The following is a 12,729-nucleotide window of genomic DNA, read 5'->3' as shown; positions in this document are numbered from 1 at the left end:
ATCACAGAATTACAGGTTAGAGGCACAAACCCTAGAGAGAAAATAAACATTTGTATAAGTTATACAGAGAGATAGAAAACACAGAGAATGAACTGAACAAACCCTAACTGAGGCTGAAAATCGAAGGCTCTCCGCTGCTAATCTCGAGGCGACTGTTGATCATATAAAGGGGACATCAACGGTGCAGATTGCATTGTATAAAGGCACAACAGGCAACATCGACAATTGGGGAAGAGGCAAGTTAAAAGATAAGATGAAGCACACCGAGTGAAACGGTAAGGGCAGTTGCCGTTTTGGCCATCCGCCCAAGGGCCCAAAACGCTGTCGTTTTGGGCCGCCTTGAGGGTTGTCAAAAGACCCTCATGCCCCATCTATAAACGATGTCATTTGAAGCTTCACATAACTACAACAATCTCCACCTTGAAGCTTCAATCATTAAGGAACAATTCTCTATCAGTGCAACATGCTACAATCTTTGCCATCATTACTCATGTTGGTTGTTCCTTCAACCAACCGTGACAGCAGCAAGCCCAAACAATGTTTTAACTTGGCTGCAGTCACAATTTTTGTTCCCATATCAGCTGAGTTATTTTCTGTAGGGACCTTTTGAATAATTATATTTCCTTTGGCTACTTGGTCCCTTACATAATGGTACTTTACATCTATATGTTTGGTTCTTTCATGATATACAGGGTTCTTACACAAATGGATGACACTCTGACTATCAGAAAATACTACAATTTTACCTTGTAACATATGAATTTCTTTCAACAAACCCTGAAGCCATATGGCTTCTTTGAACGCATCAGTGATGGCCACATATTCTACCTCAGTGGAAGACAGTGCAACCAAAGGCTGCAGCTATGACTTCCAGTTGATGCAATTACCTCTCAAGGTAAAAAAGAAAGCAGTTGTAGATTTTCGAGAGTCCCTGTCACCAGTAAAATCAGAATCTACATATCCAACAAGATCAAAAACATCACATTTCTTCTTATAAATTAACCCAATATCAGTGGAACCATTGATGTATCTTAACAAGTATTTTAATGCTTCCCAATGAATTTTACTAGGATTAGACATGAATCTACTGAGTAGGAAAATTGAAAAGGCTAGATTAGGTTTGGTACTAATCATTGAGTACATAATTGTTCCAATGACATTAGCATATGGGATTTTTTCCATTTTAAGCATTTTAGAATCAAATATAGGGCATTGTTTCTTGGATAAAATGAAATGACCAGCCAAGGGAACATTCACAGGTTTACACTCAGACATGCCAAACTTTGTACAGATTTTAACAAATAATCATGTTGATGAATTTTCAGACAAAAGTTACTCATATTCCTTTCAATAATCATTCCCAAAATTTTTCTAACAGGTCCTAAGTCTTTCATATCAAAATTGGTATTTAACAAAAAATTTAACTCACATATTTTAGACTTAGACTTACTAATTAATAAAATGTCATCAGCATACAGCAGCAAGTAAGCAGGAGTATCAGATAACATGAAATAGAAACAATTATCATATTCACTTCTAACAAAATCAATCTCAGTTGCAAAATTATCAAATTTTTTATACCATTACCGTGGGGATTGTTTTAACCCATACAAAGACTTTTTTAACAAGCAAACGTGATCAGAATGATGTTTATTAACATATCCAACAGGTTGTTCCATGTAAATAAGTTCATCTAAATCACCATGTAAGAAGGCAGTCTTAACATCAAGTTATTTTAGTTCTAAGTCATATTGAACAACTATGGCAAGCATCATACGAATGGTTTTAAATTTGACAACAGGAGAAAATATTTCAGTATAATCAATGCCCTCTCTCTGAGTAAACCCTATAGCTAGTAATCTGGCATTAAATCTTAAGGGGTCAGTAGGTAACATACCTTCTTTGATTTTGAGCAACCACTTACACTTTACCAACTTTTGTTTTTGAGGTCTTGGGACCAATTCCCAAGTGTTGTTGGTCATCAAATAGTTCATCTCTTCGTCCATTGCTTGCTGTCATTTTGAACAATCATGGGAGCTGATAGTCTCCTCATAGGAGGTAGGCTCACTGCGCCTCATTTCCATACCTGCCACTAAGGCACAGTAAACTAAATCTGAGTAAACATATCTTGCAAGAGGTCTTATAGTCCTCATGTTTCTATCCCTTGGTTGATAGTCCCTTAGGTTTTGTTGAGAATAGTCATATTGTTCTTCCTCACCTTCAGGGACTACAGATGGCTCCTCGTGATCACTTTCATGATCAGAGGGTAGATCAACTTCAGGGTTAGAAACATGAGAGAAAGAGGTAGCTGGCTGATCAAGAATCACTGCCAGTTACTCCACCTCAATTTGGGTATCACCAGTTATAAGAAAATCAGCTGGAGTACTAGGTGTGGGATAGTCTTCCAAATTTTCTGATTTACAAGGAAAATTGGATTCATTGAATATAACATCTCTACTTATAATTATTTTAACTTCACCTGAACTCCTATCCCACAACCTATATCCTTTGGTGCCCTCTTGATACCCCACAAAAACACATTTGATGGATCTAGGATCCAACTTTCCCACTGATTGGTGGGCATAGGCCTCACAACCAAAAACTTTGAGATAATTTAAATTTAGTTTCCTACCTGTCCATTTCTCTTCAAGGCACTTTAAATTTAACACAGTGGAAGGGCTATGGTTAATCAAGTGAGCAGCAATGGAGAGGGCTTCTCCCCAAAAGGTTTTAGGTAGACAAATTGTAAATAGAAGACACCTAACCTTTTCTAACAAAGTCATGTTTATCCTTTCAGCCACCCCATTCTGTTGGGGTGTGTTTCTCACAGTTTTATGCCTAACAATGCCATGAGAGTCACAAAACTCATCAAAATCTCTGTTGCAAAACTCTAATCCATTGTCAGTTCTTAGTGTTTTAACTCTCTTGTTAGATTGGTTTTCTACTAAGGCTTTCCATGTTTTAGATTTGTCTAAAGTCTGATCCTTAGTTCTAAGAAGAAACACCCAAACCTTCCTTCTAAAGTCATCCATAATGAATAAAAAATACATGTTACCACCGAGAGTAGGCTTTTGAGAAGGACCCCACAAATCAGTATGCACATACTCTAAGCATACCTTCGCCAGGTGAGTTCCTTTGTGGAAACTCTTCCTGTGTTGCTTGCTTAGAATGTATAACTCACAAAAGTTCAAGGGGTCTGTAGGCACTGGACCAAGGTAACCTTGGTTTGACAGTGCCTTTAGCCTTTTCTGGCTCATGTCACCAAGTCTCAAGTGACAAAAATCTGTCTTATCAGCTTTAGCCATGCATGCAGTAGGAATATTAACAAGGGATAAAGAATAACCATTTAAGAAATATAGACCATACTTTTTAGCACCAGTGAGAATCAGGTGTTTGTCCTTAAAGACATGCATAAACCCATTTTTAGCCTTATATGAATAACTTAATTCATCTAAGGTACCAAGAGATATTAGATTTATTTTTAATCCAGGCGCATATCTAACATCAGTGAGTATCTTAATTTTGTTATCATACACTTTAAAAGATATGTCACCTATGCCTTGAACACAACAAAATTGATTGTTACCCATATAGACAGTTCATGTTTCTTTGTTACTAAAATTTTGAAACCACTCAATGTTTGGGCACATATGAAATGAACATCCAAAGTCCATTATCCATTCATTAGCAACAGTTGAGCTAGAAACAGTACGAACTTCAACTAGGTTATTAGAGCTGCTTGCAACTATGGATGCATCACCCCCTTGTTTTTGTTTTTTTAACAAGTCATAACAATATTTCTTTATGTAGCCCTCTTTCCCACAATGATAGCATTTCTACTTAGGTTTTTGTTTACCCTTTTTACCTTTACCCTTAAATCCATAACCCATAGTTTGGTTACTATTCCCTGAGTTATTTCTCTTATCAAGTTTACCTTTAACAAACAAGTTGTTAGCAGATTTCTTAGAGGTATTCATTTCCAACTCTCTTGCCTTAATTCTAGAAATAACAAGATCCAAACTAGGCACAATACCAGTATATTGCAAAGCATGTTTAACCACATTATATTCATCAGACAATGAGTTTAAAAAGATCATAGCCTCACTAGTATCACCAAGGGCTTGATCTGTTCCTCTTAACAATAAACTAAGTTTGGTAAACTCATCTATGTTTTCATCCATAGATTTAGAAACATTCATTTTAAAATTAAATAGCATACCCTTTAAATAAACTAAGTTAGGAGAAAACAAAACAGAGTATAATAATTCAAGCTTATTCCATAGTTCAATAGGGGTATTCATGCCATTTACCTTACGTATAACACTATCACCAAGATGCAGAAAAATAAGATTGAATGCTTCTTCCCTTACCTCATCAGCTCTTGCGAGCTGTTCTGCTGTCCAATTTTGTTCATCGGTTTCAAGTGCAATAAGCACTTTGTGATGAGAGAGCAGGACTCTCATCTTCTTTTTCCAACTACCAAAATCGCTTTTACCACCGAATGTACCGATTTCAAATCTAGTTGATACCATCTTCGCCTTGCACGAAGGTACCCTATGAAACCCTAGACACTGACCAAGACTCACTCAGCAAAAAATAATAGACTGACGAGAGACTTTCAGTAAACCCAGAAAAACAAAAAAATGACACCACAACAGTAAACCATAACTGAGGTAAAACAAAAAACTCAGTCGTGGATACTGTAAGTATAAGGGCTCTAATACCACTATTGGGAAAAGACGAAGCTCAACCCTTTAAAATAAACAAACGGATTTCATACACAAATCATTCGACAGAGACAACCAAAAACATACACAGAAAAGTAAAACAAATCAAAGCAAAGAACACAAGCGATTTTACCGTGGTTCACCCGTTAATGAGGGCTACATCCACGTTGAGCTCCGGCAAAGAGAACTCACTACACTATCGGGACAAAATCAATTATAGCCTCAAGATACACAGACTCACTCTCAAATCTCACTGTACAAAACAACTCTCAACTCAAATCGACCCCATAACCACATAACTACAGGTTAGAGGCACAAACCCTAGAGAAAAAATAAACATTCATATAAGTTATATAGAGAGATATAAAACACAGAGAATGAACTGAACAAACCCTAACTGAGGCTGAAAATCGGAGGTTGTCCGCTACTAATCTCGAGGCGACTGTTGATCATATAAAAGGGACATCAGCGGTGCAGATTGCATCGTATAAAGGCACAGCAAGCAGCATCGACTATCGGCGAATAGGCAAGCTAAAAGACAAGATGAAGCACGCCAAGTGAAACAGTAGGGGCAGTTGCCGTTTTGGCCATCCGCCCAAGGGCCCAAAACGCTACCATTTTGGGCTGCCTTGAGGGTTGCCAAAAGACCCTCCTGCCCCCTCCATAAACAATGTCGTTTGAAGCTTCACATAACTACAACAAAAAACATATAGCGACAACAGTAAACGTAACTCTCACATTAAGAATGAATCATTATAAATTTCATGTATTCTTCATATTTATTTTGATTATTTCTCTTCTACTATTTAGGATTATGAATTTAATCCTAAGAGCCGGTAGCCTCAAATCTTTGCTCAATGGTATTTAAAAGGACTTCTTCAATCTTGATCAGTAAGGTTTCAAGGTGTTCTCTACAACTCATGGCCGGTGGAGCAACATTGATAGTTGATCTTTAAGCTATTATTAATGGATTAGTGACCTAGCAGATTTAACCTGCCTCTGATCACCCTTCCCTTTTCCAATATGAGTGGTCATTGGATTGATCTGTCTTACAAATCGAGAATGTAACGAACAAAGAATCAGTATTTTGTATAGCTTTTTTACAGCTAGCTAGTTGTTATAGTTCCTCTTCATAGACTTTTGTCTAGGGTCCTTGAACTGCAAATAAGACTGTTGAAGGGATAGGTGACTTTTTCTTGTCGAAACATTATTTCCTCCATATCTTGCTCTTTGTGCTTATCTCTATGCCTTCAAGAAGCTCAATTTGGTGCTTCCAACACATAGGTTAAGTGATTAGATCATGATAAATTAGAATTCGCACCAATAAGTCGTGGATTCGATTTTTTACGTTATGCAATGAGGTAAATTCTCCATCTACGATTTATTTTCTCTGTCAAAATCGAGGGCACAAGCGACAAAAGAACGCGCAATAGCGGTAATCCCAAAAGGCTCAATTTGGTGTTAGTTCCATACTAGAACTTATATATATATATGGATAGATATATATTTTCTCATCCTTAGTCTGGTTTGAGAGGATTGTTGTAAGTTTTGTTGGATCTCGTTGGTTTATAATTGTTTTGTAAGATTGTTGGCTAGATTACCTCGTTGGTTTTATAGCTCTTTTATAAAATTGTTGGGTAGATCACCTCTTTTAAATGTTACTTTACCTAAAAAAGAATGATGATAATTCAACTCTAGAATAAATAATAACCACAACGGTCAACTTCTGCAAAAACCAGCTGCAGGAAGAAACTAGCTAGTTGTCACTAATTAATTTCATATTAATAATTAGTAGGATTAATTCATCATCATTATGATCTAACAATGTCAAAGCTTGATATACATACACCTGGAAATTAAGTACTTGTTGGAGCAAAAAACCCAGGAGCGATTATCTGAATATCCGTTTATATATCTTTGGCACCAAATGGCTCTCGTTTGATTTCATCCACAGATTTCAGAAGGAAAATGGAATCAAACTCAATAAAGGCATTCACTTGCCGTCACAATATATACTGTGTAGCTAGCTAGAATTCATTTAATTAATTTCAATGGGACCAGCTACCATTTATATCATTTGCACGATGTTATCTCTTGTCTCATAATGCTGGACAAGCTTTTTAAAGTTAATGAAAAGAAGAGAATCACTAGGATATGGAGTTTAACAAGAGTCCAACCTATCTGCATATACACTGGAGACAATAACCTACAACTTCTGCAAATTCAAAAGCAAAAATCCTTAGTCAATTACAGTACAGAAAAGCTGCTACGAAGCCAACACAATATTGTTGAGATCATATATAGCCTCATCCAGTCGATATACAAATACCTTCATGTGGGAGTGCACTTTTTTATTTTATTTATTTGTTGATTTCCTCCACTTATTTTTATAATTAAGTTGCAGACATGGAGATAACAATAAAGGAATGGAGCCACTGGGATACTCTACACGCTATATAATATAGCCAAGGGAGTTGATGCCGAAACTTCAAGGGCTCCTTTATTCGATCACTCCTATTACCCTTTGCAGATTGAAAAACTCTATAATACCCAATTCAATTCGCGTATAGAGAAGAAACGTAATCAAGCACGCTTTAGGGTTTTGATTAGGAGATAGTGCCAAGTTAGCTCATGAATATATATATTTTATGTCTCGCTATGTCTAATATTGGAACCTGAACTAGCATTAATGGGCAGCCCAAGCGCTGATTAAAGACCTGCTTAGGAATTAAGGTACTCCTAGGTATGCCCTAGTTGAGGTTAATTTTGTTCTTGTGCTCCTAATTTCCTCAAAAATTCTATATATGTCACCAAAAATAAAACCCCAGTAGAATTGGGCGGGGTGGCGGTGTAACAATAATGTCCCCCAGTTCCAGATTCCAATTATATAAGCTCTTAAACAAGATTCTATTTCTTCATCGATGAAAGAAAAAATTTCAGCCCAGAACTTACAGTAAAATGAATTCAGAGTATACAAGCAGACGAGCTAGTATATTCAAATCAAGAAAATACAAGAAAACTCACATATATGTCAGAACGAAAGTAATAGTGCAAATAAATCAAACAAACAAATTTCCGAGCAAGTTCGACGACAGAACATATATGCTGAAACGTGAATAAAGCTAAATCCCAAAGGTATTTAATTTTAGGATTAATATACACCACCAACGCAATTGTAGCCCAACTACCTCAATTCCTCTGTCAATCTTGTAACAACAGCTTCTGAAACGCTTCAAAATTGGAGGCCACAGGGGGATACTCGAGGAAGTTCATATCTCCCCAGTTAGAACTTTCTGCAGGACTAGTTTCACTGCTGCCACTCACCATCTGCACCCCACCAATACTCTCCAACGCTAACCCATCTACTTGCTGAGGAATAATATTGCAGCCAAATTCACCGACCCCGATATTCTGCTGGTAGCTGTTGAATCCTTCAAACATACTATTCATGGAACTCATGGCCACTGAAGACTCAAATGGGTTGATGGGATTATCGTAGCTAATATGATCTTGTGAGGGGAGAATAATATCTGAATTAGGGTACTGAGAATATGAACTGTTGTTGCTTGGCTGATTACGATCTTCATCACCAAATATGAGCTGTTGTTGCTTGGATGAGAATATGAGCTGCTGTTGCCTGCTAACCAGTATTTTCCGTATAGATGCTTGATCCTTGTTGAGACAACCATCTCGCAGGATCGGATTCGCCATTGGTACGGATACAGGCAGCTCCGGCCAGTAGGGAATTGGGTTCACCACCTCAGAAACAATGGAATTGGTCTTGTTCTCTTGGTGGAAGCCGCTGGCTCGGCGGGCCTGCTGTTCCTTGCGTTGTTTGCCCATGACCCTTTTCTTCAGCCTGGTGTTCCAGTAGTTCTTGATATCATTATCAGTGCGCCCCGGCAAGTGCGCCGCAATAATAGACCACCTTCAAGAAGAACACATGTTAGATCTTTATGAAAAAGCCTATCCAGCACGATTTTTTTTTTGGCTAGATAGAAAACCTTGAATCAAGCAGACTAACCATTGGCTGTACAAAAAGGAGAAGAGGCTGCTAAGAAGTATGAATTTGGTAGTACTGAAGAGAAGCTTAATTATATTATATATATACCTGCTGCCAATCTTCAAGAAGAGGCTGCAAATTATGTTGTCTTCTTCCTCTGAAAACCCTCCATGCTTGATGTTGGGCCGGAGATAATTCAACCATCTAAGCCTGCAACTTTTCCCGCATCTCTTAAGACCTAATAATTAAGCCATATATACATTAAAACACAGTTATAATTTACTTTTTTGTCTCGTCAGATGCAAAAAAAAAAAAAAAAAAGGATTATGAATTAGTAGATCATATGGAAAGTTTGGATGGATGTGTGAGATCGATATGAGTGAGTGAGGGAGTACCAATCTTCTGGGGCAAGGCAATCCAGTTGCCGCCGGTGCCATTCTCCTGAATGTAAGCCTTGAGCTTGGCGTCTTCCTCCGGCGACCATGGCCCTTTCTTGACGTTGGCTTTGTCACAGCAAGGAGCTCTCCCCATGTTGTCGACTATGTACTCTTGTGAAGCTGCTGGGGCTAGCTGCTTTCTTTCTCTTTATTGTCACCCCACCTTCTTGATGATTCTATATGATATATATATTGAATGGTGAGAGAGAGAGAGAGAGTATAATAGCTGGAGGGGAGACATGGAACGTTCACCCTGGTTTCAAAAAGGTGGGAGTGTGAAAAAAAAAAAAACACTAAAGAAAAGAAAGAAAAGAAAAGGATGGGCCTCCATGGATAAAAATAAAATAGTGGAGAGATTTGAAATGGTGAAATGGTAGAACAGAAGACTCGGGTTTTTCTCCTTGTCTTTCCTTAGTCTAGAATCTATGTAGCTATATCATATAATTCATCAATATCCCACTCCCCCATTATCATATACACATAATACGTATATGTGCTACCCCATTATTATATATTTTTTTTAGGACCTGACTCCTAATTATTAATCAACTCCATTATCTGATTTATTGTAATAAACTCAACACCTTTCTCATATTCATCGCAATCAACTCAACTCAGGTGGCTGCCTCGGGTCCCCTCCCATTCATTATTTCAGTGTATGTGGCACACTATACTTTTCGCCCAACTTATTTTTCTCTCTTTATTTTTATGTTTTTTAAATTAAATTTTTTTATTATTTCAATTATATTCTTAAACTTATATTTTTTACTTAATTTAATTAAAATAATAAAAAATTCAAATTATCACATTAAAAAAATATGAAAGTGTAAGAGTTAAAATGACTCAAAAATTAAGTTTAAAAATATAATTAAAACAACAAAATTTTTGAATGATTGCAAGAAAAACAAGCAAAAGTATAAAGAAAAAAATATGAGTTGGTCCAATTCTTTGTGGTATTATTTTATATTTAAAACATAGCTATTTTTTATTAAAAAGTTTAAAAATAATGTTTTGTTATTGAAATCCAAAAAAAAAAAAAAATAACAAGCTGGTTTAAATAAAAAGTAAGTTTTGAATCAAAATATTTTGTGGGACCCATTATTTTAAAAAAAATAATAGACAATTTTACTACTTTTTAATCGTATTTATAGACATAAAAAAGGTTATTTTCTTTTGCAACCTTTTTCTCTTTCTCCACAGTATTCAAATGCAAATGCAAACTAATATTAGTTTTATTTTTTATATATAGGAGAAAAATATAAAACATTTTCACATAAAATGATTTATATATATATAAAAGTTGATCCGATGATACTGTTGTGTACGTACATGTGTGATTTATTTAATTTGAAAATGGTAAAAATTTAATTTTTATCTCAAAACAAAACAAAAAAAAGTGACATCAAATCTTATATAGCTAGGCATGATTAACGTATTATGGTAAAAAAAGAAAAACAAAAAAGGATTTTCTGGGATACTAAATCAAGCATTGGATTCTGGGATAGCTAGGTTTGCTACATATGCTATAGATAGTACGTAGGTGTTCCCCCAACCCAACCAAGCTTCAATTTTTGTATTGGTTAAATATGCCACAATTAATTCCAGGTGAGAAAAAAAATTGAGTCGCATTAAACTGTAATGATGAGACACATATTTGTCCTGGCATGGCTAGCCTGCCAAAAGTTAATTAAGAAACGATCCAGTCATCTAGATTCTAATTAATTGAACCACCAAACTGTTGCAAATATTACAATCACATCAGATTTTAATGCCGCCCTTTTTCTTTGGGTAGGTGACCGAATGACCAACCAAAAGAAAACTGCAAAACAATATACAAGTTAGTGATGGCTGGAAATCACCTCCATATAAGTATACTGTTGCATATATGAATATATATTATAGAAAAATAAATGACTTTAAAGTTTATTATTAATTATTAAAATCTCTGTTCAAAAAGGGTGTATATATATATATAGTACTTGTAAAAGTTTATTATTATATATACATATATCATTAATTAATCAATCATGCAAGTTTACTTTTATCTTATTAAGTGAAATTTTATCGTTTAATTTATTTCTATTTATAATCGTATTTTTTATTTAAAAAATAATAATCATCTAATTAAAAGTTTCTACTACATAAAATTTTAAAACGTGTACAATCACGAGCAATAGTGCTATATGGTTGCCAAGCAAAGATGGGAGGGATCGATGGGCAGCCTTGCATGACAATTTCCAATAATTAAGGGTCCACATGAGATTTGAGGGGTTATCAAAATTAATTAAATGCTAGATTTATAAAGTCACATCCACAACACAAGGCCATGGAATTGACCTCTTTCTTTGCTCTGTGTTTGGGAATTGGGATCATTGGCCACTATATTTTAAGCAAACTAGCTATATGCATCACAGAAATGGAGAGGAAGAAAGAAACAAACAAACAAACAAACGAGAAACAGTAAATTCACAGAACCGTCACTTCGAAGCTGCAGGGAAGATGCATGCCCAGCCAGCCCGAGATAACAATTAGCTAGGGCCTGATTCCAAGATTAGGAGAGAAGATATATATATATATATATAATTCATGGTGACGTCGGCATTTTTGAAGATCCATTGGGAAAAATCAACAGATATATTAATTATTCTATCGAAGACAGCAAGAGAAGTTGCAGTTTGATACATTCTAATTGAAGCTTCATGGCATGCAGCAAGCAGCCAGACAGTCAGCGGCACGTATAAAAAAAAAGGGTCCAAGTCCTGCTGCTGCACAATTATCAATTATTATATTAACATACATCCAGTATCTATGTAGTACGTACGTACGTACGTAGAGGACTCAATTTAAGTTAATTCAAGCTAAAATTTCAATCAAAATGAGAAGGAAAAAAACCTGCGACGTCATTAACTCATCATAATTGCAATGTATATCCAATCATGCATATTGATCGTTCCATTTAAGAAAGTTTTTGTGGGCAAATGGAGCACTGAGATCGAGTTGCATGTTTCCGAAGAAAGGACAGACAGCGGAATATATATATATATATATATATAGAATGCCACAAAATTAATAATTACGGTAAGAGAAAGTGGCCAACCGAGAAGACTGCTTCCCTCTTTGCTTTCGTAATCTGACACCAACTTCATTATTAGTTAATTACTATAATTAAGCGCATTATATGCAGAAAAGAGGCAGTGAATTAATTATAAATTCAACGCCCAAATCCAAGTAAACCATAAAATAATGCCACCTTTGACTTTGTTAGCTCTATGGAGGGCCAAAGTCAGCGTCGGCCCTCTTTATCTCGCTGTTCATACATCTTTTTGTTAGTTGCTGTCGTAATTTCCTGCGATATCTATCTTGACGCTTAATATTGCTGTTAATTAAAGCCGTTTTGGGGCTACTCGATTTGGACTCATTGTGGAGATCTATTAAGGAGGACAGCTAGCTAGCTCGATCGGACCCCTTTCTTCTCTGGGCGTTTCTTGATTGAGAAAGTACGTCGATTCTTCCAAATGCTTTAAATATTATCTATGATGCATTCAACCGTCTGTTCCTGTGG

The 12,729-nt window shown here is 36.0% G+C and overlaps 1 protein-coding gene across 1 annotated transcript; it reads right to left on the bottom strand.

Moving 5' to 3' along the window:
• Nucleotides 1-7,699: 7,699 nt before the first annotated feature.
• On the bottom strand, nt 7,700-9,343 carry LOC127804202 (transcription factor RAX3-like). Its single transcript, XM_052341007.1, has 3 exons — nt 9,126-9,343; nt 8,839-8,968; nt 7,700-8,655 (listed from the first exon to the last, which is right to left on the bottom strand). Exons 1-3 carry the CDS (start codon nt 9,259-9,261, stop codon nt 7,929-7,931), a joined length of 993 nt encoding a protein of 330 aa, XP_052196967.1. The 5' UTR covers nt 9,262-9,343; the 3' UTR covers nt 7,700-7,928.
• Between the last annotated feature and the right edge of the window lie 3,386 nt (nt 9,344-12,729).

Source organism: Diospyros lotus, chromosome 6, assembly GCF_014633365.1.
Source record: "Diospyros lotus cultivar Yz01 chromosome 6, ASM1463336v1, whole genome shotgun sequence".
NCBI lineage: Eukaryota > Viridiplantae > Streptophyta > Magnoliopsida > Ericales > Ebenaceae > Diospyros > Diospyros lotus.
This window is presented reverse-complemented; position numbering and strand designations above follow the sequence as displayed.